At 38.8% G+C, this 27959-nt stretch overlaps 1 protein-coding gene across 1 annotated transcript in view; it reads left to right on the plus strand.

Annotated features, from left to right (window-relative positions):
- Nucleotides 1–27959, plus strand: part of LOC124794887 (multicystatin) — a 189125-nt gene that overhangs the window by 24148 nt on the left and 137018 nt on the right. The window contains exon 4 of the mRNA XM_047258583.1: nucleotides 12308–12412. Within this exon, the coding sequence (XP_047114539.1) occupies nucleotides 12308–12412 (105 nt within the window). The remainder of the gene's footprint in view (nucleotides 1–12307; nucleotides 12413–27959) is intronic.

A 27959-nucleotide genomic window follows, 5' to 3' on the forward strand; every position in this document is an offset into this window, starting at 1 on the left:
ACTTTTGGTGTTATGGTTTGTATATTGCAATTACAACATTTTCATTTTAATCAATAGTTCAGTCAATCATCTGTATTCAATATACAGTTAAATTCAGACATTGCATACTAAGCTGCTCACAACATTTACGTTTTCTCTTGTCACAGATTATTTCACTAATTACTTGCACAAAATTACTGATACTTTTACCATTAATCCACTCCATGTTACTGCATGTACATGACCCAAATTCCATAGTATAAAGTCCCTAACCATAGCTTCATCATCCTATCTACTAAATTATCATCAGACTCGTATCATCATCATAAACATCATCACAATAATCCATACACCAATCTTTATCCTTGAAGAATCCAAACTCCATCATAAAATGCCCTATACAATCCCTGACAAATAACTATATTCATATCATCTCCCAATAAATGCATAAGACCTTCAAATCTCAGAATATTTACCACTCACATAATTACAATATCATGAAAGTAGCAAAACAGTATTCGCTTGATCATCATCTACATCTATACTCTGCAAACCACCGTGAGGGGCATGGCAGAAAATATGTCCCATTGTGCCAGTTATTAGGGTTTCTTCCTGTTCCATTCATGTATGGAGTGTGGGAAGAATGATTGTTTGAATGTGTGTGCAGGAATTATTCTAATCTTATCCTCACAATCCCTGTGTGGGTGGCACATGGGGAATTGTGTTATGTCCCTAGAGCAGTCATTTAAAGCCAGTTCTTGAATCTTTTTAATAGACTTACTTGGGATAGTCTACATCTGTCTTCGGGAGTCTGCCATTTCAGTTCCTTCAGTATCTCTGTGACACTCTTCGCTGGGTTGAACAAACCTGTGACCATTGCAACATAGGCAACATTCTGAACCACATTAGCCAACATTACTTCATTCAGATCAAGAATGAAAAGAGTAGATATTACTTCAGTAATTGCTTTCTTACAAGATTTTCATTGAATAACAATGTCTTACTTCTTACATAACTATTCTTCTCTATGGTCTACAAAAGTCATAAAACTTGAATGGAAAGAGCAAAAATAGCTGGTACAGATGACAAATATTTCCATTTAGCTCTCTGTTTCCGATGTAGAACTTAATTACTTCTATATTCTTCCGTTAGTTATTAATTTTCATTACAATACCATGACAGTAGAGATAATAAAAATCAACCCCCCTGCCAGTCCATAGTTTTACAAAATTTTGCAAAATGTTTCATTATAATCACAATGTTCCAGGATACATTGTAATAACTATTGAAGTGCAACTAAAATGTGTGACAGAATGAACTCGTAAACCCACATAAAATTAAATTACAGCACAAGAGACTCCTCCCTTCCAATGATGAAATGAGAATTAAGAAAGCACAATTAAATGAATATCTTCAAAGATTTATTTTAGCATCCACTAACAGTTAAAATGTCATATGTTGTTACACTTACTACAGTAAATCTGAACCTATGACTATTCTCATAAAGACACCTTCTGTTAAAGTTAGCAAGAAACATTTTTAATAAAAGGCAGCTACATGTTAAATTTCTTTAATTACTGATTAGCAATATTAATGTTAATCACTGATCTCCCTTCCCATTACCCTGTCAGTAGTATTCCTCTTCCAACAGAACAAGAAAGCAATCCTACAGCAAGAAATCTTGAAAATTTATGTATTTATGATAAATGTAATTAAGTTCTGCTTTTTCTTAAAAGTGTAAATCATTCCTTTCTTTTCTGTAAGCTATAATTAATAATCATAGTTAATTAGAATTACTTGTTAGTTAATTTTGTTAATTACACTAATTATTCTGTTTGATTGAAAGTATATGGATCCAGAGACCATTTCAAGTCTCAGAAATCTACGATGTACATATAGCAGGCTGAAGCGACAACGAAAATTTGTATGAAAGCCAGAATTCAAACCCTAGTCTCCTGTCTCCTGCCTATTAGGCAGATGCGGTAACCACTACGTCACCCTGGCATGATGGCTGTGCACAACTACACCTACCACCGTAACATGCCTACCTCCTCATTCCAAACTCCAATTCCCACCTCTGCCCACTTAGTATCCCCCCTAAACTCAAACAGTATTGCATTTTGTTCAATGCTGCTGTGCTATTCCTATACATCTGGAGAGTCTCTGCAATGCTGTTTGAGTTTAGGGTGAATGCTAAGTGGAATGAGGGGTGAATGGGCGTTTGAATTCAGGAAGAAGGTGTGCTAGGGTAGTGCAAGCAGTTGTGCAAAGCAACTGTGCCAGGTTGGTGTAATGGTTAGTACGTCTGTCTAGTGAGCAGGAGACCTGGGCTCAAATCCTGGCTTTGTAAAAAATTTTCATTTGTTGCTTCAGTCTGCATAATCCTGGCTTTGTAAAAATTTTCATTTGTTGCTTCAGTCTGCATATATACATAAATTATTCTGTTAATGGCAGCTTAATTATCAGTCAACTTAATGGAACATCATTCTTCAAGTCAATTGCTACACGTCACCTATAGCACATCATTAGGAAAGGCAGATAAGAAAACTCAGTAAAAGGGTGCATAATTAGTATAAGTGTTAATTAAATTAATTCCATACAGAAATTATTCACCATACAGTAACTAAAATATAATTAGTTATCACAGACATAGTATCCTATAAGTTTTGCATGAATATCATCATCATCATCATCATCGTAACATCTCAGAAGTCATGCTTACATTAACACACTGAACCTTTTCTACTGCGTAACTTTCAGCTGCATCAAACCAGTCTCAGGACTGAAGGCCACAACAACAACAACAACAACAACAACAACAACAACAACTTTCACAAAATATGTCACAAACTAAACAGAATGCAACTATTCGTTAAACAGTGAACTATTTAGCCAGTGATTTCAAATTTGCATAGAATGAACAGTAATGACGGCAACAGATTTACTGTCCACATAAACATAGCTACTTTGGAGTTCATTATTTTTGCGAAATAATTGTGTCCTTAACTGATCAGGAAAAGTTAAATGCATCATCACTGCACCTTATAATCTTCTTGCAGTCATGTATCCATAAGAGTACTAATAATCTGCAACATTTGTTATTAATCACACATACTGTACTCTGCTCTCCCAAGTCTTAATGAATTTGTCAGGAAAAGTGAAATACAACCTAACTTATTTCTTACTAATGACTGTGTGCTCGTACAGCACCAACTTACAGAAACATCTTATACAACAGTGCCAGTATAATGCAAATTAAATAACACTTGACTTCATACCAATGAATAATGAGTAGTAATTTGAAAATTCCCAAAATATAATCTCAGAAAATTACACTAACACTCTGTAATCCTTCCATTACTAGTTGCTTACAAAGAAAAGCCAAAATGTCTCTAAATCTCTTACTAATATGTAAGGTTACACGACATGTAATCAGATAAACTGCAAAGTGAGTAGCCAATGCTTCCAAATCTACTAAAACTAGATAGTACTTAACACTAATAAAATTACACAGTCATACAGAACATAATCTTAACCCTAGGACGCCCAAGCCTTTTTTTTTTCTAACTTGGATGCCTAAGGGGGGGTTCGGCAAGCCCACAGGTATTAAATAAGTTTACTGACGAAAAATTACAACTTTCAAAATTGTTTATGTATTTTAACTAAGGCATTGGTTTATAAATGTTGTTAATTGTTATAAATATTGTATTGAGTGAATAAAAAATTGACATATTACAATACAAAATACACATGTGTTCATATACAATAGACTACTCTGAGTCCTCAACTTCAAGGCAAGAGACACACCTCACAATTTTTTCTGAATGTGTGTTACACACATGTTTATGACACTGTCCACAATACTGTTTCGGTTTACTTAGATTGTTGTACTTCTGCTTCTTTGTTTTAGCTTCTCTTGCACAAATATGGCACCGACCTTTCCCTGCAGGAGGCTGACGTGCTTTGTTGTCACTTCTTTGATTTTCTTTTGTAGAATAGTCTCCATTGATTGAACAATTTGGTTAGATAACCCTCTTGCATTGGCACTTCTTTCTTCTACCTGCAATTTCACTAGTTCCATCCCAGCTTGCAGAAGATAGAGTTCCCGTTTGTTGTGTTTCTTTTCATTCCCTCTAGGATGTTGCGGGATGAATATGGTGGTTGCATCGATAGCACAAATGTCGATGAGAGAGTAAAATACATATAGAGGCCATCTCTTCGTTCCCCTCTTGCAGGTGTACATACGCACCATTTGATCAATGATATCAATTCCACATTTAGTGGAATTATAATATGCATTTATCTCGGTTTTATTCTTCTCTCCTCCAACAGTGACTTTATCTTGGTGCATTGTTGACAACATCAGTAAGTTTTTACTTGGTTTCATTTTTGCTGTGTAGGGCACCAAAGTAACTGGAGGCCTACGTGTTGGGAACTGCACTAACTCACTGCAAGTTTACAAGATAAATAACAGCTGACTGACATCAACAATCACTTCCTCTGAAAGTAAACAGATTGTTGTGAATATCAAGAATACCAACCAACAAGAAACTAACGTGCATTGTTGTAGAGATAAGAAATACGAAATCCTACTAAGGGAAATTTTCTATAGCACGGAAACCTAAGGGGGGGGGGGGGGGGGCGTTTGTTGGACCCATAATAAGTTCATTTTTTCTTTCAAAGCAGGAATTTTCTATAAAATATATTGACGTTGTTGTTGTTGTTGTTGTTGTTGTTGTTGTTGTCTTCAGTCCTGAGACTGGTTTGATGCAGCTCTCCATGCTACTCTATCCTGTGCAAGCTTCTTCAGCTCCCAGTACCTACTGCAACCTACATCCTTCTGAATCTGCTTAGTGTATTCATCTCTTGGTCTCCCTCTACGATTTTTACCCTCCACGGTGCCCTCCAATGCTAAATTTGTGATCCCTTGATGCCTCAAAACATGTCCTACCAACCGATCCCTTCTTCTGGTCAAGTTGTGCCACAAACTTCTCTTCTCCCCAATCCTATTCAATACCTCCTCATTAGTTACGTGATCTACCCACCTTATCTTCAGCATTCTTCTGTAGCACCACATTCCGAAAGCTTCTATTCTCTTCTTGTCCAAACTAGTTATCGTCCATGTTTCACTTCCATACATGGCTACACTCCATACAAATACTTTCAGAAACGACTTCCTGGCACTTGAATCTATACTCGATGTTAACAAATTTCTCTTCTTGAGAAACGCTTTCCTTGCCATTGCCAGTCTACGTTTTGTTTCCTCTCTACTTCGAACATCATCAGTTATTTTACTCCCTAAATAGCAAAACTCCTTTACTACTTTAAGTGTCTCATTTCCTAATCTAATTCCCTCAGCATCACCTGACTTAATTTGACTACATTCCATTATCCTCGTTTTGCTTTTGTTGATGTTCATCTTATATCCTCCTTTCAAGACACTGTCCATTCCGTTGAACTGCTCTTCCAAGTCCTTTGCTGTCTCTGACAGAATTACAATGTCATCGGCGAACCTCAAAGTTTTTACTTCTTGTCCATGAATTTTAATACCTACTCCGAATTTTTCTTTTGTTTCCTTTACTGCTTGCTCAATATACAGATTGAATAACATCGGGGAGAGGCTACAACCCTGTCTTACTCCTTTCCCAACCACTGCTTCCCTTTCATGCCCCTTGACTTTTATAACTGCCATCTGGTTTCTGTACAAATTGTAAATAGCCTTTCGCTGCCTGTATTTTACCACTGCCACCTTCAGAATTTGAAAGAGAGTATTCCAGTTAACATTGTCAAAAGCTTTCTCTAAGTCTACAAATGCTAGAAACGTAGGTTTGCCTTTTCTTAATCTTTCTTCTAAGATAAGTCGTAAGGTTAGTATTGCCTCACGTGTTCCAACATTTCTACGGAATCCAAACTGATCTTCCCCGAGGTCGGCTTCTACCAGTTTTTCCATTCGTCTGTAAAGAATTTGCGTTAGTATTTTGCAGCTGTGACTTATTAAACTGATAGTTCGGTAATTTTCACATCTGTCAACACCTGCTTTCTTTGGGATTGGAATTATGATATTCTTCTTGAAGTCTGAGGGTATTTCGCCTGTCTCATACATCGTGCTCACCAGATGGTAGAGTTTTGTCATGACTGGCTCTCCCGAGGCCATCAGTAGTTCTAATGGAATGTTGTCTACTCCCGGGGCCTTGTTTCGTCTCAGGTCTTTCAGTGCTCTGTCAAACTCTTCACGCAGTATCTTATCTCCCATTTCGTCTTCATCTACATCCTCTTCCATTTCCATAATATTGTCCTCAAGTACATCGCCCTTGTATAAACCCTCTATATACTCCTTCCACCTTTCTGCCTTCCCTTCTTTGCTTATAACTGGGTTGCCACCTGAGCTCTTGATATTCATACAAGTGGTTCTCTTCTCTCCAAAGGTCTCTTTAATTTTCCTGTAGGCAGTATCTATCTTACCCCTAGTGAGACAAGCCTCTACATCCTTACATTTGTCCTCTAGCTATCCCTGCTTAGCCATTTTGCACTTCCTGTCGATGTCAATTTTGAGACGTTTGTATTCCTTTTTGCCTGCTTCATTTACTGCATTTTTATATTTTCTCCTTTCATCAATTAAATTCAATATTTCTTCTGTTGCCCAAGGATTTCTATTAGCCCTCGTCTTTTTACTTACTTGATCGTCTGCTGCCTTCACTACTTCATCCCTCAGAGCTACCCATTCTTCTTCTACTGTATTTCTTTCCCCCATTCCTGTCAATTGTTCCCTTATGCTCTCCCTGAAACTCTGTACAACCTCTGGTTCTTTCAGTTTATCCAGGTCCCATCTCCTTAAATTCCCACCTTTTTGCATTTTCTTCAGTTTCAATCTGCAGTTCATAACCAATAGATTGTGGTCAGAATCCACATCTGCCCCAGGAAATGTCTTACAATTTAAAACCTGGTTCCTAAATCTCTGTCCTACCATTATATAATCTATCTGATACCATTTAGTATCTCCAGGATTCTTCCAGGTATATAACCTTCTTTTATGATTCTTGAACCAAGTGTTAGCTATGATTAAGTTATGCTCTGTGCAAAATTCAACAAGGCGGCTTCCTCTTTCATTCCTTCCCCCCAATCCATATTCAGCTACTATGTTTCCTTCTGTCCCTTTTCCTACTGACGAATTCCAGTCACCCATGACTATTAAATTTTCGTCTCCCTTCACTACCTGAATAATTTCTTTTATCCCGTCCTACATTTCATCTATTTCTTCATCATCTGCAGAGCTAGTTGGCATATAAACTTGTACTACTGTAGTAGGCATGGGCTTTGTGTCTATCTTGGCCACAATAATGCGTTCACTATGCTGTTTGTAGTAGCTAACCCGCACTCCTATTTTTTAATTCATTATTAAACCTACTCCTGCATTACCCCTATTTGATTTTGTATTTATAACCCTTTAATCACCTGACCAAAAGTCTTGTTCCTCCTGCCACCGAACTTCACTAATTCCCACTATATCTAACTTTAACCTATCCATTTCCCTTTTTAAATTTTCTAACCTACCTACCCGATTAAGGGATCTGACATTCCATGCTCCGATCCGTAGAACGCCAGTTTTCTTTCTCCTGATAACGACGTCCTCCTGAGTAGTCCCTGTCCGGAGATCCGAATGGGGGACTATTTTACCTCCGGAAAATTTTACCCCATTGGACGCCATCATCATTTAATCATACAGTAAAGCTGCATGTCCTCGGAAAAAATTACGGCTGTAGTTTCCCCTTGCTTTCAGCCGTTCGCAGTACCAGCACAGCAAGGCCGTTTTGGTTAATGTTACAAGGCCAGATCAGTCAATCATCCAGACTGTTGCCCCTGCAACTACTGAAAAGGCTGCTGCCCCTCTTCAGGAACCACATATTTGTCTGGCCTCTCAACAGATACCCCTCCGTTGTGGTTGCACCTATGGTACGGCCATCTGTATCGCTGAGGCACGCGAGCCTCCCCACCAACGGCAAGGTCCATGGTTCATGGGGGGGGATATTGACACTAACAATTCATAAAATAGCCAACAAACCTTAACTCAAAAGGGAATATGTAGTATGAAAGTTACTTGGGCAAAAGCAGGGGACATAAAAAAATTGTGGGTTCAACGAACCCCCCCCCCCTCCCCCCTTAGGTGTCCTAGGGTTAATGCAGGTGTTTGTACGAGCTAAATTATGCTTTAACTAGAAGTATAGTGATTAAAAAACATCATGTGGAATCAACTTTAGATGCTACAGGTTAGTATATCATTCCTCAAACATAATAAATTATAGACAAAGATAAAATATTTCAGTTTCAAATCTGCCCATGGTACGATATATAGCCCAATCATTGAATCATCACAATGCATCACCTTCCCTATAATCAATCATTAGCTTTGCATACTAGAACACATTTCACTGACTACTGATTAATATGAACAGGTTTGATTATTACTTCATCTACACATCATAATGCAACCTAATCTTTGATGTTGATCACTACAAAGTAAGGTTAACCATATAGCAGATTTACAAATGTCTATTTGATAAGTATATGTACAAAATTATCCTCACTAGCAGCATAACACAAGGCATTCGTAACGTAACATGTTTCTTCATATCAAAAATCAGTAATTCATCCAGTAAAATTTCAGCAGAACTTCCTATACCAGCTATTATATGTAATAATAGTAATCTCCCAACATAGCAGCTGAGTCAACGGACTGCATTGCTGCATTTTATTTCCTAGCATTAGTTACTGTATACTGAAATCCACAAATTAATGTGTACAGCTAATCACATTTCTCAGCACATGTCATGAAAATAACAAGAAGCAAAACCATTTTATGGAAAAAGACATAAAGAAGAGTAAAAATATTAACTGTTCCAAACATGGCTTAATCCTATCACTTAATTACTGAAAGTGGAAAATGAGTAAACTCCTATTTAGTCCTCAGTATTCGCATTTTAGTGTATCTCCTAATACAAAATAATCAAAAGCATCAAATAGTAATCAAATTATTTGAGTCCTACATAAATTCCAGACACAAACATTATCAGTGTCCAAAGTTAGTCCATACAGAAAACAGGGTGAAAAAAAAAAAAGCTAATATTATTTCCTCTCGGAGACACACTTCTGTACATCACTAATGATCTTGTATTATATTTATTCTACCAGGTGGTCTCCTTGACTTCTCATTTAGTACAATTTGAGAATCTTTTCTGCAGTAATGAACCCACTTCTGTCTCTCTACTTTGCTATAGATTTTTCCTCCACATCTACTTTCATGTTTGAGCTACTTGACCTTTTAGACATTCACAGTTCTGCATTTACAAAGTACTGTTACTTTTTCACTTGAAACACGTAATGGATCAAAACCATTCAATACAATACCATGTAGCTTTTGGGCAGCTCAAGAAGTAGGTGTCTCAGAGTTGTATATGTTGTTTCTCTACATATTCAAGTGTCTTGAACAAGTCTACATCGTTCACTATGTTTCTACAAACTTGTCTTCCACCTTTTTGAACTGATTGTGAAATTTATTTATGTATTGCTTCTACCAGTCAAGTTGTAAATGTTCATGAAATTCTAATAAACATTCCCACACATTAGCATGTTTTTGAGTTTCATATATTTTGTGTGTTCCTCAACACACAAAAACACACACACACACACACACACACACACACACACACACACACACACACACACACACACAGAGAGAGGTTTCAAAAAGCTTTTTCTACAGTCTGCTGGAAAACTGACTAATTCAGACAGCTCAGCAACTCTGTCACAACACTTGGTCATCTTTTTCATTTGAAATATCCTTTTCTACATAGTCACTGCATGGAATAATTAGATTTTCATTAACTATATCTGATGCCTGGCTATTCTTCATGTAAGTCACAGTACTGTGATCAGTTTTTTGAAACTGAATATGCTTGTTCACATGACTGTTTTGTCTCAGATTTGACAGTTAGCTTATGCACAAGCTAAGCATCACTTAAAGATGTAAACTTGGTCACTTACAAAATTTCAAATATGATGTCTTCCTGATCTTCACTTAAATTTTGTCTTTTAATACCAGAAATCATTTAATCTTGTCATCTATATCACTTGAAACTGTCATCACACAAGTTAATTACACTGTCATTATTAGGTACAATAACATTTTTGGCAGTAACTGCACCACTTAGTTCATTCTGAAAGTCAAGATTTGCCTGATCACTTTCTTGTTCTACTTCAGATTTGTCGATAGCCAACAATTCATGTATTTTTAATTTAAGTTCAGCAAGTTGAATACTGCTTATATTGGCAGTTGTCAGGTTGTCTTCTGGCTGCAAATTTTGATTCTGTGGTTCATTATTTAACACAACTGTTTCATTATTCATTATCACTAATTTATGATCCCGTGAGTCACACTTTCAGTCTGTTTTGGTAGTCTGTCCTCTTATATTGTTACCTTTGTGCGGTTTAAGCCATTCTATAAATTCTTCACATGATCGACACCCAGATACTGAATAACTTTTAGTTTCTATTTATGTTTGCCCAAAATTGTCCGTTCTTATTGTCCTCTGTTCCGACGTTCAGTCCAATTTCAACATTTTTGAGTTAACTGATAGTCCAAAGTATCACAAAAAAATTTCACCACATGCAATGACTCTGCATAGCACCTACAAAAGTAGGATACAAACTTTGTACAGTACTCATCCGTTCTGGCATTCCACATTCGTTGTGCTAGTTGTCGCATTTTTTCTGTTCCATATTTCTGTTTCAGTTTTTGATAACAGCAGGCAGCAAACTTGAGTTTATTCCACATCCGTTACTCAATTTTGTGTCTTGTAAGAAGATACACACAGTGCTGTGTGTGACTTTGACTTTGGAGAAATTTTTTTGGCTTTTGTACATGTGATGTGATAATACCTGAAATTTAAAAACTATTAATGTGACCACTCTGATTAATTTCAGTGGATCCCAGCTCCTCTGTCATGTTGTAATGCAACATAATCTTTCAGTCCTCTATAATAAATGTATTTCCATTCTTAACAGTAAAAAATTATATAAACTTGCTGTAATTTTAAACTGAACACAATGTGAACAGTTTTTATGGGTAGTGTATTTAGGTACTTATCTTGTTTTCTGCTTGTTGTCCTAGAATTTTTCCCAGTACTTTTCATTACATTTTTATTGTTCAAAGTGACACAAGTGGTCCGTCACAAACCTCTGATCAACCGCCCTCTGTAGTGAATCAATTCCCACTCATATATAGGCTTTTGAACAATTGATCTATTGTTAATAGTACAGTTTTTAGATATTACAGTTAAAAATCATGACATTAAGTTTTTTGACATACGTACAAAATTGTTTCAAATACTCGTATCAGTTTCAGACAGACAATTCAGCCAGAAAAATGTTGGCACACAAGTTTACATAAAATATTCAGAACAAACAGTGAATTTTATATTTTCTTTAATTGTGTGAAGACAGAACTAAGCAGAACTCTCCTCCCATGTTTTCAACATATATTTGAATAGAGCTTTCTAATATTATTAACAATAATGGTATTTTTTACAGATGGTATCTATTGATGAGTAGTTGTTGGATTTTGGGTTGTATAATACCAAATTGTCTTGATTATTTTGAAAATTAGTGACTCTCATTACATACATTTGTTATACACATAGATAATAACAGTTTACAGGTTCTATCAAACTCTGTTTCAGGTATTTTGGCTAACAGATGAAAACTGAGTAATCATTATATAGTAATTAGAACAGAATATGATAATTTCAGATATTAATTGGAATCTGGGTGATCACTTGCCCTTGAAGAACTAAGAGTTATGGTATCAGTCAGTACAATATGCTTCCTAAACTTGTTTGTTACATATCAGTCTCTGATGAGATGTCTCCATGTTCTCTTCTGAGAATCAGCATTAATCTAAGTTACAGAATATAAAAATGTGCACGTCAAAAACTGAAAAAGAAAGAAAACCCAACAAAAATCTTCATAGTATTTCAAAATTGTTAATATCTGATGCCTTACCATCTTTGCCAACATCTGCAACCTGCGCCTCTTTATTGCCTGAGGAAGGAAGTAAACACTCCAAAAATTTTGTATAGTTTTTTTCTACTTTCATGTCCATCAGCAGCACATGGAATTTTGCCTCCTGAAAGTAAGCACTTGCCAGACATCAGTCTTCTTGAAGTTTTAAAGTTTTCTCATGTGAATTCTTCTTTTCATACAACTTAATTATTTGTGTATATATGTGTTAAATTAAATCCACAAATTTTCATTGTATGTTGTGGTGTTATTCCAGAATATCCAAGTGTGCGATGTAAAGGTGTGGGATAAACCATGGTTGCCTACACGTCAAGTCACAGAATTATCTTGTTCTGAAAAAACTTCAAAGAGGAAAAGAGAGGTGAGTGAAGTGCTCTTAAGAATGAATTAGTGCAATGTCATCCAGTAACACTATGAAACTTCCTGGCTTATTGAAAGGAAGAAGGTAGGAGGCAGGGTACTGTTGAAGGTAAAACTGTGAGAATGGGTCATGAGATGTGCTTCGGTAGCTCAGCCGTAGAGTACTTGCCTTAAAGAGGTAAAGGTCCTGAGTTAGTCTCATTCCGCACAAAGTTTTAATCTGCCAGGAAGCTTCACATCATGTATTCAGTTCAGTTGCAATTATATATGTTTGACATTGTGTCAACTGCTGGGGTGACACAAATTGTTATACTAGTCTGAAATATAAGGTCACCAAGATCACTTGCAAATCTTTTTATTGATCACTGGTCTTAATAGATCTGTAATGTCATCATCAGATTTTGTAATACATCAACAGAAGTTTGTGATCTTCACAGACTTGCATAACTGTGTGACTTGCAGAAGTTCATTACCTTTACACATTTGCATTACTATGTGACTTGCAAGTCTGTAAAGATCATGAACTTCTCTTAATGTGTACAAGATTTGATGATGATATCAAACATCTGTCAAACAGTTCACTAAAACAAGAAATACAAGCAATCTTGGTGTACCTGATATTTCAGAATTAGTTACAATTACTGCCCTTGTAACTCAAAAGGGTATAGGCTGGGTGGTGGTAAAAAAAAGTAAATATTTGAGAAAATTTAGTATGAAAGATTTTTTTCTGTTGTTGATTTGCTGAAGACATAGTTTTCCAGTTGATCTTTGGAAGATAAAATGTGATTTAAAGAGTTTGGTAGATGTACTTCTAATGTAAATCTAATGGGGCTCACGGCTTTGGCTTACATAACACTGAAAATTTTGAAGTATTTGAAAAATAAATATTTGAAAAATAAACTGTCCAGAACCAATACTCACAACTATAAAATCTAGATTATGATTTACCCACAACTACAAAAGAAATTGAGAAAGCTATTAAAACTTTATAAAGCTAGTGGAGAAGATTCTATTACAGCAGAATTTTGGAATGGTCTCCACCAAAAATAAAAAATGAATTAAAATTTTGTTTTTGAGAAAACTTGGAAAACAGAAACTCCCAGGAGGGTGGAAGGTGGCCTTTGAGTTATCCATTATTAAAATACGTAAGAAAGGCAATAAGCAGGATGTTAACAACTACAGATGAATTTCATGGCAACCAGTTACATATAATATATTTTACAAGATAATACTAAACAGACTAGGAACAACACTGGAGAGTAATTTGTTTGAATATCCAGGTGGTTTTATGAAGGACAAATTAAGTTTTGAACAAATATTTAATCTGAAGTCAATCATTTGCCACAGATTGCTGAATTCAGTAGAGGTTTGTTGATCTCCAAAAGGCCTTTGTTTCCACTAACAGAAATTACAGATAAAATAAAAATATGTAAGTATGGATATTGACTTGCTGCCCCTTTCAGCTTCTTAGAATATTTCGCTTCAGTGGGCCATGTTGTTGTTGTTGTTGTTGTTGTTGTTGTGGTCTTCAGTCCTGAGACTGGTTTGATGCAGCTCTCCATGCTACTCTATCCTGTGCAAGCTTTTTCATCTCCCAGTACCTACTGCAACCTACATCCTTCTGAATCTGCTTAGTGTATTCATCTCTTGGTCTCCCTCTATGATTTTTACCCTCCACGCTGCCCTCCAATACTAAATTGGTGATCCCTTGATGCCTCAGAACATGTCCTACCAACCGATCCCTTCTTCCAGTCAAGTTGTGCCACAAACTTCTCTTCTCCCCAATCCTATTCAATACTTCCTCATTAGTTATGTGATCTACCCATCTAATCTTTAGCATTCTTCTGTAGCACCACATTTCGAAAGCTTCTATTCTCTTCTTGTCCAAACTATTTATCGTCCATGTTTCACTTCCATACATGGCTACACTCCATACGAATACTTTCAGAAATGACTTCCTGACACTTAAATCTATACTCGATGTTAACAAATTTCTCTTCTTCAGAAACGCTTTCCTTGCCATTGCCAGTCTACATTTTATATCTTCTCTACTTCGACCATCATCAGTTATTTTACTCCCCAAATAGCAAAACTCCTTTACTACTTTAAGTGTCTCATTTCCTAATCTAATTCCCTCAGCATCACCCGACTTAATTAGACTACATTCCATTATCCTTGTTTTGCTTTTGTTGATGTTCATCTTATATCCTCCTTTCAAGACACTGTCCATTCCATTCAACTGCTCTTCCAAGTCCTTTGCTGTCTCTGACAGAATTACCATGTCATCGGCGAACCTCAAAGTTTTTATTTCTTCTCCATGAATTTTAATACCTACTCCGAATTTTTCTTTTGTTTCCTTTACTGCTTGCTCAATATACAGATTGAACAACATCGGGAAGAGGCTACAACCCTGTCTTACTCCCTTCCCAACCACTGCTTCCCTTTCATGTCACTCGTCTCTTATAACTGCCATCTGGTTTCTGTACAAATTGTAAATAGCCTTTTGCTCCCTGTATTTTACCCCTGCCACCTTTAGAATTTGAAAGAGAGTATCCCAGTCAACATTGTCAAAAGCTTTCTCTAAGTCTACAAATGCTAGAAACGTAGGTTTGCCTTTCCTTAATCTATCTTCTAAGATAAGTCGTAAGGTCAGTATTGCCTCACGTATTCCAATATTTCTACGGAATCCAAACTGGTCTTCCCCAAGGTCGGCTTCTACTAGTTTTTCCATTCGTCTGCAAAGAATTCGCGTTAGTATTTTGCAGCTGTGACTTATTAAACTGAGAGTTCGGTAATTTTCACATCTGTCAGCACCTGCTTTCTTTGAGATTGGAATTATGATATTCTTCTTGAAGTCTGAGGGTATTTCGCCTGTCTCGTACATCTTGCTCACCAGATGGTACAGTTTTGTCAGGACTGGCTCTCCCAAGGCCGTCAGTAGTTCTAATGGAATGTTGTCTACTCCCGGGGCCTTGTTCCGACTCAGGTCTTTCAGTGCTCTGTCAAACTCTTCACGCAGTATCATATCTCCCATTTCATCTGCATCTACATCCTTTTCCATTTATATAAGATTGTCCTCAAGTACATCGCCCTTGTATAGATCCTCTATATACTCCTTCCACCTTTCTGCTTTCCCTTCTTTGCTTAGAACTGGGTTTCCATCTGAGCTCTTGATATTCATACAAGTGGTTCTCTTCTCTCCAAAGGTCTCTTTAATTTTCCTGTAGGCAGTATCTATCTTACCCCTAGTGAGACAAGCCTCTACATCCTTACATTTGTCCTCTAGCCATCCCTGCTTAGCCATTTTGCACTTCCTGTCAACCTCATTTTTGAGACGCTTGTATTCCTTTTTGCCTGCTTCATTTACTGCATTTTTAAATTTTCTCCTTTCATCAATTAAATTCAATATTTCTTCTGTTACCCAAGGATTTCTACTAGCCCTCGTCTTTTTACCTACTTTACCCTCTGCTGCCTTCACTACTTCATCCCTCAGAGCTACCCATTCTTCTTCTACTGTATTTCTTTCCCCCATTCCTGTCAATTGTTCCCTTATGCTCTCCCTGAAACTCTCTACAACCTCTGGTTCTTTCAGTTTATCCAGGTCCCATCTCCTTAAATTCCCACCTTTTTGCAGTCTCTTCAGTTTTAATCTACAGGTCATAACCAATAGATTGTGGTCAGAGTCCACATCTGCCCCTGAAAATGTCTTACAATTTAAAACCTGGTTCCTAAATCTCTGTCTTAACATTATATGATCTATCTGATCCCTTTTAGTATCTCCAGGGTTCTTCCATGTGTACAACCTTGTTTCATGATTCTTAAACCAAGTGTTAGCTATGATTATGTTGTGCTCTGTGCAAAATTCTACCAGGCGGCTTCCTCTTTCATTCCTTCCCCCCAATCCATATTCACCTACTATGTTTCCTTCGCTCCCTTTTCCTACACGCGAATTCCAGTCACCCATGACTATTAAATTTTCGTCTCCCTTCACAATCTGAATAATTTCATTTATTTCATCATACATTTCTTCAATTTCTTCGTCATCTGCAGAGCTAGTTGGCATATAAACTTGTACTACTGTGGTAGGTGTGGGCTTCGTATCTATCTTGGCCACAATAATGCGTTCACTATGCTGTTTGTAGTAGCTTACCCGCATTCCTATTTTCCTATTCATTATTAAACCTACTCCTGCATTACCCCTATTTGATTTTGTGTTTATAACCCCGTAGTCACCTGACCAGAAGTCTTGTTCCTCCTGCCACCGAACTTCACTAATTCCCACTTTATCTAACTTCAACCTATCCATTTCCCTTTTTAAATTTTCTAACCTACCTGCCCGATTAAGGGATCTGACATTTCACGCTCCGATCCGTAGAACGCCCGTTTTCTTTCTCCTGATAACAACATCCTCTTGAGTAGTCCCTGCCCGTAGATCCGAATGGGGAACTATATTACCTCCGGAATATTTTACCCAAGAGGACGCCATCATCATTTAATCATACAGTAAAGCTGCATGCCCTCGGGAAAAATTACAGCCGTAGTTTCCCCTTGTTTTCAGCCGTTCGCGGTACCAGCACAGCAAGGCCGTTTTGGTTAATGTGACAAGGCCAGACCAGTCAATCATCCAGATTGTTGCCCTTGCAACTACTGAAAAGGCTGCTGCCCCTCCTCAGGAACCACACGTTTATCTGGCCCCTCAACAGATACCCCTCCATTGTGGTTGCACCTACGGTACGGCTATCTGTATCGCTGAGGCACGCAAGCCTCCCCACCAACGGCAAGGTCCATGGTTCATGGGGGGGCAGTGGGCCATAGGAAACGGTAAAACATTCTCTAAAGGTCTGTGCAAAAAGTATAAGGGATTTTTGAGGAGCTATTGTCATAACACGAGAGTGGCAAAGTGGTCGCCAGGACGGCAGCTCGGCATTTTCGCAGGACTGGCTGCCCTCTATAATTAAAAAAAAAGTGGTCAAATGAATAGAGTTGTGATCTGTGGACCTACGTTCAGTTCCTGTTGGTACCAATGCTTTTTTTCCTGCTCACAGTGTTGAACAGTCCAGTTTTTATATAAATAAAATTAATATATTGAATTTAGTCATGATTATTATGAATTTGTTCATTGAGTTTAGTAACAAATGAAATTCTGTGTAACCAGTCATTTACCAGTGGAATATTTCCTGAATGGTTGAAATGCTGAAGCTAAACTTTTTTTAAGGAAGATGGTAATGAAATACCATAATAATGCTTTACAATTTCACTTTTTCCAGCATTCTCCAAAAATTTTATGAAAAGGTAATGTAGAATCAGCTTCTGAATCATCTGACAACAAATACTATATTGTCAAATTCACAGTTTGGCTTTCTAAAAGGTTCTGATACTGAGAAAGCTATCTGCATACAGAGCAAGGATGTACTTAATTCATTAGACAATAAATTGCAGGCTATTTGTATATTTTGTGATCTGTCAAAGACTTTGACTGTGTTTATCACAATAGTAAGTAAATTAGAATATCATGGTATAACAGGAAATGCTGCAAAAGGGTTCAAATACTTTATATCTGACAGGAAACAAAGGGTGTCAATAGGAAAGAAACATGTATTAAGCTATCAGGCAACATCCTACTGGGGACGAATTACGTGGGATGTCCCACAAGGTTCCATATTAGGGAACTTACTTTTTTATGTGCCTGTGATGACATTTCATCACTAACAGTACCATATGCCATGTCTGTTTTGTTTGCGGATGATACAGACATTGCAACAAACAGCAAATCAAGTGTAGTCTTAGACATATTGGTTAATGAAATTTTCATGAACATTAATAAATGGTTTCTAGCCAATTCTTTGTTACTGATATTTGGGGGGGGGGGGGGGGGGGGGGGGGGGAGGGGGAGGAAAAAAAAAAAACCCACACTACATATAGCTTAGAACTTGTTTCCTGCTAGTATATGCGTAAAAAATATGACGATGACAGATGGAAGAAGTTGACTGTGTTAAATTCATGGGATTACAGAAACTGCTGAAATGTTGAAACAAATCTGTATTTGCAGTGTGAATGTTGTCAGACATATCTGATATAAAAATAAAAAGTGAACTTTCCCTGCAATACATTCTGCATTCCTGTAACCCTCCTGGCCTCAACCATCCAGCCCCTTTCATGCTCCCATTCCAGCACTACACAGCCATCATTCCATCACTACACCCAGCCTTTTTTCTTCTTTTTTTATTTTATTTATTTATTTATTTTTGTTTATTTCTCTCCTGTTCCACTACTTCCCCCCCCCCCCCCCCACCCCCTACGTCTACCCTGTCCACTGCCCAACCTGCAGCACTTCACTGTCCGCCATCCCCACCATACTATCCCTCCCCCTCCCTGCTCCAGCCTCCTCCTTTCCCCAACTAGTCGCCACTCCCAGCAGCAGCTGCTGCTGCTCGCAGTGTGGTTTCAGTTGCCTGTGGCTGCAGTCGTGTGTGTGTGTGTATTGTTGACAAAGTGCTGGCCGAAAGCTTTAAGTGTGAAAATCTTTTTGTTGTGCCTATCTGCGACTCAGTATCTCCACTATATGCTGAGTAGCAACTTTCTTCTCATAATATTGTTACATTCCATCCTGAATTTCCATTGTTTGAGTTTTGCCTGACAGCTTTTCTTCTATCCTAACCCGGTGCTGTTCTTCTTCATTATTATTTTTTTTTGCATCACTATACTCAATGTTTGTCCTCTTTCTCTTCTTTCATGTGTTTCTCTTGTTGCCTTACAAATCGCACTGCACGCTCTACTTACAAGTCACACTGTATCAACCGTTTCGGCCCCGCAAAATGGACAGCTACAAGACCAAGCTGATTGTTGGTGTGGCACCTTATGTCCCACATTTCTCCTGCTGATTCATTTCATATATTTTTGCATGTTTACTCCCATACCTTTCCAGTGCCACACGATATTGTATCCCATCCTACGAACCCCCCCCCCCCCCCCCCCCCCACTTTCACTGTTCTGTCCCAGTTCACACCCACTAATTTCACCATCCAGACACATATTACCAAATGAAAGTGCTGGCAGGTTGACAGACACACAAACATACACACAAAATTCAAGCTTTCACAACAAACTGTTGCCTCATCAGGAAAGAGGGAAGGAGAGGGAAAAGACGAAAGGATGTGGGTTTTAAGGGAGAGGGTAAGGAGTCATTCCAATCCCGGGAGCAGAAAGATTCACCTTAGGGGGGAAAAAAGGACAGGCACACACACACACACACACACACACACACACACACACACACACACATCCATCCATCCATCCATCCATCCATCCATCCATCCATCCACACACACACACAGACACAAGCAGACACATCTAAAGGCAAAGAATCCTCAACCCTCCCGACGAAGCAACCGCCGGCCGTGAAAGCTCGAAATGGGCACAATAAAAAAAACACAAACACAAGATTTCGGGCTTTCGCGGCCGGCGGCCACCCCGCCAGGAAAACTGAAAACTGAAAATTCCCCGCCCCCAAATATACCTGCCCGTGCCTGCACATGTGTGGATGGACATGCGTGAGTGTGCGAGTGCACACACGTCCCTCCGCTCCCGGGACCGGAACGACTCCTCACCCTCTCCCCCAAAACCCACATCCCTTCATCCCTCCCCCTCCCACCCGTCCCCCCACCCTCTCCCCCAAAACCCACATCCCTTCATCCTTTCATCCCCCCCCCCCCTTTGTAACCGCCCCCGGTGTAAAACCTGTCCCATGCAACCTCCCACCACCACCTACTCCAGTCCTGTAACCCGGAAGGTGTACACGATCAAAGGCAGAGCCACGTGTGAAAGCACCCACGTGATTTACCAACTGACCTGCCTACACTGTGACGCATTCTATGTGGGAATGACCAGCAACAAACTGTCCATTCGCATGAATGGACACAGGCAGACAGTGTTTGTTGGTAATGAGGATCACCCTGTGGCTAAACATGCCTTGGCGCACGGCCAGCACATTTTGGCACAGTGTTACACCGTCCGGGTTATCTGGATATTTCCCACTAACACCAACCTATCCGAACTCCGGAGATGGGAACTTGCTCTTCAATATATCCTCTCTTCCCATTATCCACCAGGCCTCAATCTCCGCTAATTTCAAGTTGCCGCCACTCATACCTCACCTCACCTGTCATTCAAAAACATCTTTGCCTCTGTACTTCCGCCTCGACTGACATCTCTGCCCAAACTCTTTGCCTCTGTATATGTCTGCTTGTGTCTGTATATGTGTGGATGGATATGTGTGTGTGTGCGAGTGTATACCCGTCCTTTTTTGCCCCTAAGGTAAGTCTTTCCGCTCCCAGGATTGGAATGACTCCTTACCCTCTCCCTTAAAACCCATATCCTTTCGTCTTTCCCTCTCCTTACCTCTTTCCTGATGAGGCAACAGTTTGTTGCGAAAGCTTGAATTTTGTGTGTATGTTTGTGTTTGTTTGTGTGTCTATCGACGTGCCAGCACTTTCGTTTGGTAAGTCACATCATCTTTGTTTTTAGATAAATTTTTCCCACGTGGAATGTTTCCCTGAAAAACAAAGATGGTCTGACTTACCAAACGAAAGCACTGGCAGGTCGATAGACACACAAACATACACACAAAATTAAAGCTTTCGCAACCAACGGTTGCTTCATCAGGAAAGAGGGAAGGAGAGGGAAAGACTAAAGGATGTGGGTTTTAAGGGAGAGGGTAAGGAGTCATTCCAGTCCTGGGAGTGGAAAGACTTACCTTAGGGGGAAAAAAGGACAGGTATACACTCTCGCGCGCACACACACACACACACACATACACACATATCCATCCACACATACACAGACACAAGCCCCACAGAAATCAGTCTTTTCCAAAGGCCTCACCTTTTGCCCCACTTCCACATTCAGTCATGCAGGACTTGTTAAAGACCTTCTCTCCTCCTCCCAGTCTCTACAGTGGAAACACTTTTGCCACCAACCCTACCAAGCAGACTCAACCAAAGACCAATATTGAACCTTGCCTAACTCAGTTCACTCCTCCATCTAACTGTGATCCACCCCCATTGCCCCCAAACCACCCTATGTTAACTTTCCAGAGTCTCTTAACCTCAAACCTTGCCTCACCATCATTCCCCAAATCCCTCAATGTGCAGACTAACCTTACATCTGCAGAAAGAACCACAGTCCACCATCTAAAAACTGATCCCAACATTATAATCCCACCTGCGGACAAAGGCTCCACCACTGTAGTTCTGAACTGCAAGGATTATGTGGCGGAAGGACTCTGCCAGCTGTCAGACACTTCCACCTACAATCCTTGCCACAGTGACCCCATTCCAGTAATCCAGCAGGATCTCCAGTCACTACTCAAATCCTTAGGCCCATCCCAGAACCTCTCCCCGGAGTCCATCTCTCTACTCACCCCTACCATCCTGCACTCCTACCTTCTACATGCTTTTTTAAGTCCATAAGCCTAACCTCCCAGGATGCCCCATTGTGGCCAGTTACTGTGCCCCCACTGAGAGAATCTCTGCTCTCATAGACCAACACCTTCAACCTATTGCCTGGAACCTACCGTCCCATATAAAAGATACCAACCATTTCCTCCACTGACTCTCCACAATTCCTGTCCCTTTACCACATGGTGCCCTGCTCGTCACTATTGATGCCACCTCCCTGTACACTAACATTCGTAATGCCCATGGTCTTACTGCTATTGAACACTACCTTTTCCAATGCCTGACGAATTCCACATTTTTGATTTCAGTTTGTAATAATGTTCCATTACATCATAATCTTTATATCCATTTGACTTAGCTACTTGACTAATCACGCTTAATTCTTCCACCTCGTCATTAGGGGTAAGTGGCAGTTTTAGCATCCTGTTGATCATAGCCCTGAAGTCTGTCCATTTATGCTTCCTGGGGTGACAGTATTTCACATTTATAATAGTGTCAGTGGCTGTTGTCTTCCTAAGTATGCTAATCTTATGTCTTCCATCTCTTTTAGTTAACCTGAGATCCAAAAAACTTATACTTCCTTCTTCTTCAGATTCCACAATGTATTTAATTTTTTTGTGCATTCCACCCATTCTTTCCACTACCTCGCGTATTTCACTTTCGTCTCCATTTAGTAGAACCGCCCCATATAAGAGAAAAAAATAGCATTATTAAAATAATGTCAGAATAAAGGGAGTTATTCCACCTTGCCCTGTTTCAAGCTGCTGAACACAAAAAAATGTCAACTTGGACATTTCAGACGGTAACAGTCATGCATCTGGACTTTTCCATCACATCATGAGAAAATTGTTAAATAAGGAATCTGATCCACTACTTGTTGGATACTAGTTAATATCACATTACTACAGATGTAACATGAAGAATGTGACAGTGACTACATGTACTTTTAGACCTAAATGGGTACTGCACTGAAAAGTCCTGAAGTGCTGCACTTCAGTAATAGTTTTGGAAATATATAAGATAGTGATCCTGACAGTGTAAGGTTCAAAATGACAAATGTTTTAAACACCAGTAACACTTACCAGGAATAACTGCAAAAGACACTGTGTGGGGGAGGTTTCAGTATTTATTTCATTTTGTGTAGCTTTGATTGTGTGCAGCTAAAGTTATTGATGTCCAGCTTTGGTTTGACATCCACAGTAACATTACCAACAAGAACAGGAATAAATAATGCAACAGTGTTGATAATTTACTTCTGAATTCAGTTATCCTTTACGAAATAGTTGTGAGCTGCATAATAAATTATATCTGACTATGATGGTCCAATGGTAGCGATAGAGCAAATCTGTCCATCAAGTTTAATTAAGAATGGAGCAGAAAAGAAACACAATTTAACAGAACACAAATACTAAGTTAATTACACTGTTCAGAGAGAATTAACAGGATGAACTGTGAAAAGAAGTTTACCAAGGGCACATAGTAGATGAAAAATTTCATTATTTTTTTAACAATATCTGTAAAAAATTATAAAACTAGTTTTTCTTCACAACAAGTTAGGTATAATTAGTGAAATCCAAGAGGGGGTGTGTGACATCTGGAATCAAAGTATCTTGTGCTGGTTTGAGGCAGCTTTACTTGATGCAGAGTAATGTCTTTAACCAAGACCTAAAAATGTATTGCAAGTAGTATTCCAAAATTCTTCACCATATTATCAAAAAGGCTTTAACCACACATTACGCATAAAAAATTCAAAAGTCCAGGAACAAGGTAAGAGCAGTTTGGAGCATTGTTTAGGATGATACAAATAAACTCATTAAGACAAATGATATTCTACTCCCTTGTGAAAGTAGCAGTGAGACAGATAATATTATTCAGATCATCAGTCACTGAATTCATGAATTCTTCTTAATGGTAGCTGAAAATAGTGCATCAAGAAATGGTCCGTCAAATGCACACCTATTAGACTTACATGGAGACACACTGCAATCTCCACTACTGGGCACTAATTTTGTCAAATAATTTGCTATAGTGGTCGTAAAAATCATTAGGTCTTCAAAAAGCAATAGCATTTGGTAATTCAACCAGACTACTAAAATACTACAATATGTGCGACAGGAATAAGGCCAACTTCTGAATGGGAAACACTAAATATGATGTCCCACAAGGTTTGGCACTTAGGTGCTCTTGTTCTTGACCTACATACATGGTTTTCTTGAGAAACTGGAGGACTCTTGAACATTGTGGTGTCTGGTTAAGACAGAGTTATACAGATAAAAGATCCAGACACATACATATGAGACAGCCAGGAAGTAATGGAAATAGGCTTACAGTTGATTCACATCTGACCCTTTATCTTATGGTACAAAGATTTTTATTTATTTGTGTCAAAAGTGTTACATACAAAATAGACAAAAAGAAAAAAAACAGACTAAATATATAAAATTAATACATACAAAGGAAATATAGACGCAATGTGAGGCAATTAGAGTCATATAACAATAGTTATGTATAAACAGATTACAAACACTAAACAATCACACCAGAACTTAGCGACCTCGACAACATTACCCTTGCCCACAATAGGTCCTCTAACGTGCAGGAAACTGGCCACTGAGAACATCTGTACAGGTATTTGGTGGTTTGTTTGGCTGCACATTCTCATAAAGTTGATGGGTCCCCAAGACAGTTCCATTTGGCCTTATTATCCTTTGTTCCACCCACCCCACTTCTTAGTCTGTTGAGGGACTTCCGCATTTTCCACTGCAGATTTTTGCCTGGGGGAAGGGCCTCAGAAAGTGAAATCCATGATGCAATATCTGTTATATCAAACCAATAAAAATGATTGACAGGCCCAAAAAGTCTAAATCAATGGGCACACTCTGTGAGGCTCCACATACAAAGTTCTTAGGCATTCAGATGGATAGCAAACTGCTGTGTGATGACATTTGGTTAATTAATTGAAAGGCTCATTTCTGCCTGCTTTGCAATTACAAATAACTCTCATTGCCTTGACTTGCAGATGCGATTGCTAGTATATTTTGCATACCCACTCTGTCCTACTGGAACAATCCAATTAAGGTCAAAAGTATTTATTTTACAGATGCACCCAATAAGAATAATATTGACCCCGGAATTGTTATCTTACATGCTAAAACATATGCTTTCTAATTGTGTTTCTGGTTATTAACAAGGGTGAATTTATGATGGAATTAACTGTAAAATTCACACTCACAGTATTAGAAATGAAAATTATTTCTATGTAGACTATGCACCCTATCCAGGGTTCAGACCATGGTTTTATATTTGGTGAAAAGCTCTTGTAACAGCTGGTAGTAGAAGTCAGGAAACTGAAAATCCTCAGATACGGTAATAAGAAACGAAGCAAAAAAACTGCGTTGTTAGCCACTCTTTGTACAGTTCATTAGAATGTGAAGGCAAGTCAGTAAATAAAAGTATTTCTTTCTCCTACATAAGTTGACAGCACCGACTCAGCAGTGGCACACCCCAATCTCACTGTTGTTCTTGTGTGAAAGCTGTGTTGGTTCACCAGATACTCTATCAATAGCAGTTTCAGAGCAATTTACTATGAGTACCCTGTTAACTTCATGTGCCAAGGAAGAAACGAGGGGGTGATTGAAATTTGTATTCTGAAGAGTCTAAAGCTGCGAAGATTATTCACAGAATGTAGGTGTAGTATGTGACAGCTTTCTTTGTAAACAAAGAAAAATTGAGTGATACATTGTTTTAAGTGACAGATATGGCTATGATGAAAAGTGTCCTAGGAGTTCTTTGTGGTGACATGACTGAATAAAATCTTTTTGGTTTTCAAGCCTTGTCAATTCCAATACTCCTGGCAACAATGGCAGAGCTAGCCATCAAAAGGTTGAGAATTATATTGGAATTGACACAGCGTGAAAACCGAGAAGATTTTATTCTGTAATGAACCATGGACCTTGCCGTTGGTGGGGAGGCTTGCGTGCCTCAGCGATACAGATGGCCGTACCGTAGGTGCAACCACAACGGAGGGGTACCTGTTGAGAGGCCAGACAAACGTGTGGTTCCTGAAGAGGGGCAGCAGCCTTTTCAGTAGTTGCAGGGGCAACAGTCTGGATGATTGACTGATCTGGCCTTGTAACATTAACCAAAACGGCCTTGCTGTGCTGTTACTGCGAACGGCTGAAAGCAAGGGGAAACTACAGCCGTAATTTTTCCCGAGGACATGCAGCTTTACTGTATGATTAAATGATGATGGCGTCCTCTTGGGTAAAATATTCCGGAGGTAAAATAGTCCCCCATTCAGATCTCTGGGCGGGGACTACTCAGGAGGACGTCGTTATCAGGAGAAAGAAAACTGGCGTTCTACGGATCGGAGCGTGGAATGTCAGATCCCTTAATCGGGCAGGTAGGTTAGAAAATTTAAAAAGGGAAATGGATAGGTTAAAGTTAGATATAGTGGGAATTAGTGAAGTTCGGTGGCAGGAGGAACAAGACTTTTGGTCAGGTGATTACAGGGTTATAAATACAAAATCAAATAGGGGTAATGCAGGAGTAGGTTTAATAATGAATAAAAAAATAGGAGTGCGGGTAAGCTACTACAAACAGCATAGTGAACGCATTATTGTGGCCAAGATAGACACAAAGCCCATGCCTACTACAGTAGTACAAGTTTATATGGCAACTAGCTCTGCAGATGATGAAGAAATTGATGAAATGTATGACGAGATAAAAGAAATTATTCAGATAGTGAAGGGAGACGAAAATTTAGGTGTCATGGGTGACTGGAATTCGTCAGTAGGAAAAGGGAGAGAAGGAAACATAGTAGGTGAATATGGATTGGGGGGAAGAAATGAAAGAGGAAGCCGGCTTGTAGAATTTTGCACAGAGCATAACTTAATCATAGCTAACACTTGGTTCAAGAATCATAAAAGAAGGCTGTATACCTGGAAGAATCCTGGAGATACTAAAAGGTATCAGATAGATTATATAATGGTAAGACAGAGATTTAGGAACCAGGTTTTAAATTGTAAGACATTTCCTGGGCAAGATGTGGATTCTGACCACAATCTATTGGTTATGAACTGCAGATTGAAACTGAAGAAATTGCAAAAAGGTGGGAATTTAAGGAGATGGGACCTGGATAAACTGAAAGAACCAGAGGTTGTAGAGAGTTTCAGGGAGAGCATAAGGGAACAATTGACAGGAATGGGGGAAAGAAATACAGTAGAAGAAGAATGGGTAGCTCTGAGGGATGAAGTAGTGAAGGCAGCAGAGGATCAAGTAAGTAAAAAGACGAGGGCTAATAGAAATCCTTGGGTAACAGAAGAAATATTGAATTTAATTGATGAAAGGAGAAAATTTAAAAATGCAGTAAATGAAGCAGGCAAAAAGGAATACAAACGTCTCAAAATTGACATCGACAGGAAGTGCAAAATGGCTAAGCAGGGATGGCTAGAGGACAAATGTAAGGATGTAGAGGCTTGTCTCACTAGGGGTAAGATAGATACTGCCTACAGGAAAATTAAAGAGACCTTTGGAGAGAAGAGAACCACTTGTATGAATATCAAGAGCTCAGATGGCATCCCAGTTATAAGCAAGGAAGGGAAGGCAGAAAGGTGGAAGGAGTATATAGAGGGTTTATACAAGGGCGATGTACTTGAGGACAATACTATGGAAATGGAAGAGGATGTAGATGAAGACGAAATGGGAGATAAGATACTGCGTGAAGAGTTTGACAGAGCACTGAAAGACCTGAGTCGAAACAAGGCCCCGGGAATAGACAGCATTCCATTAGAACTACTGATGGCCTTGGGAGAGCCAGTCATGACAAAACTCTACCATCTGGTGAGCAAGATGTATGAGACAGGCGAAATACCCTCAGACTTCAAGAAGAATATAATAATTCCAATCCCAAAGAAAGCAGGTGTTGACAGATGTGAAAATTACCGAACTATCAGTTTAATAAGTCACAGCTGCAAAATACTAACGCAAATTCTTAACAGACGAATGGAAAAACTGGTAGACGCGGACCTCGGGGAAGATCAGTTTGGATTCCGTAGAAATGTTGGAACACGTGAGGCAATACTAACCTTATGA

This window comes from Schistocerca piceifrons, chromosome 4, assembly GCF_021461385.2.
Source record: "Schistocerca piceifrons isolate TAMUIC-IGC-003096 chromosome 4, iqSchPice1.1, whole genome shotgun sequence".
Classification (NCBI taxonomy): domain Eukaryota; kingdom Metazoa; phylum Arthropoda; class Insecta; order Orthoptera; family Acrididae; genus Schistocerca; species Schistocerca piceifrons.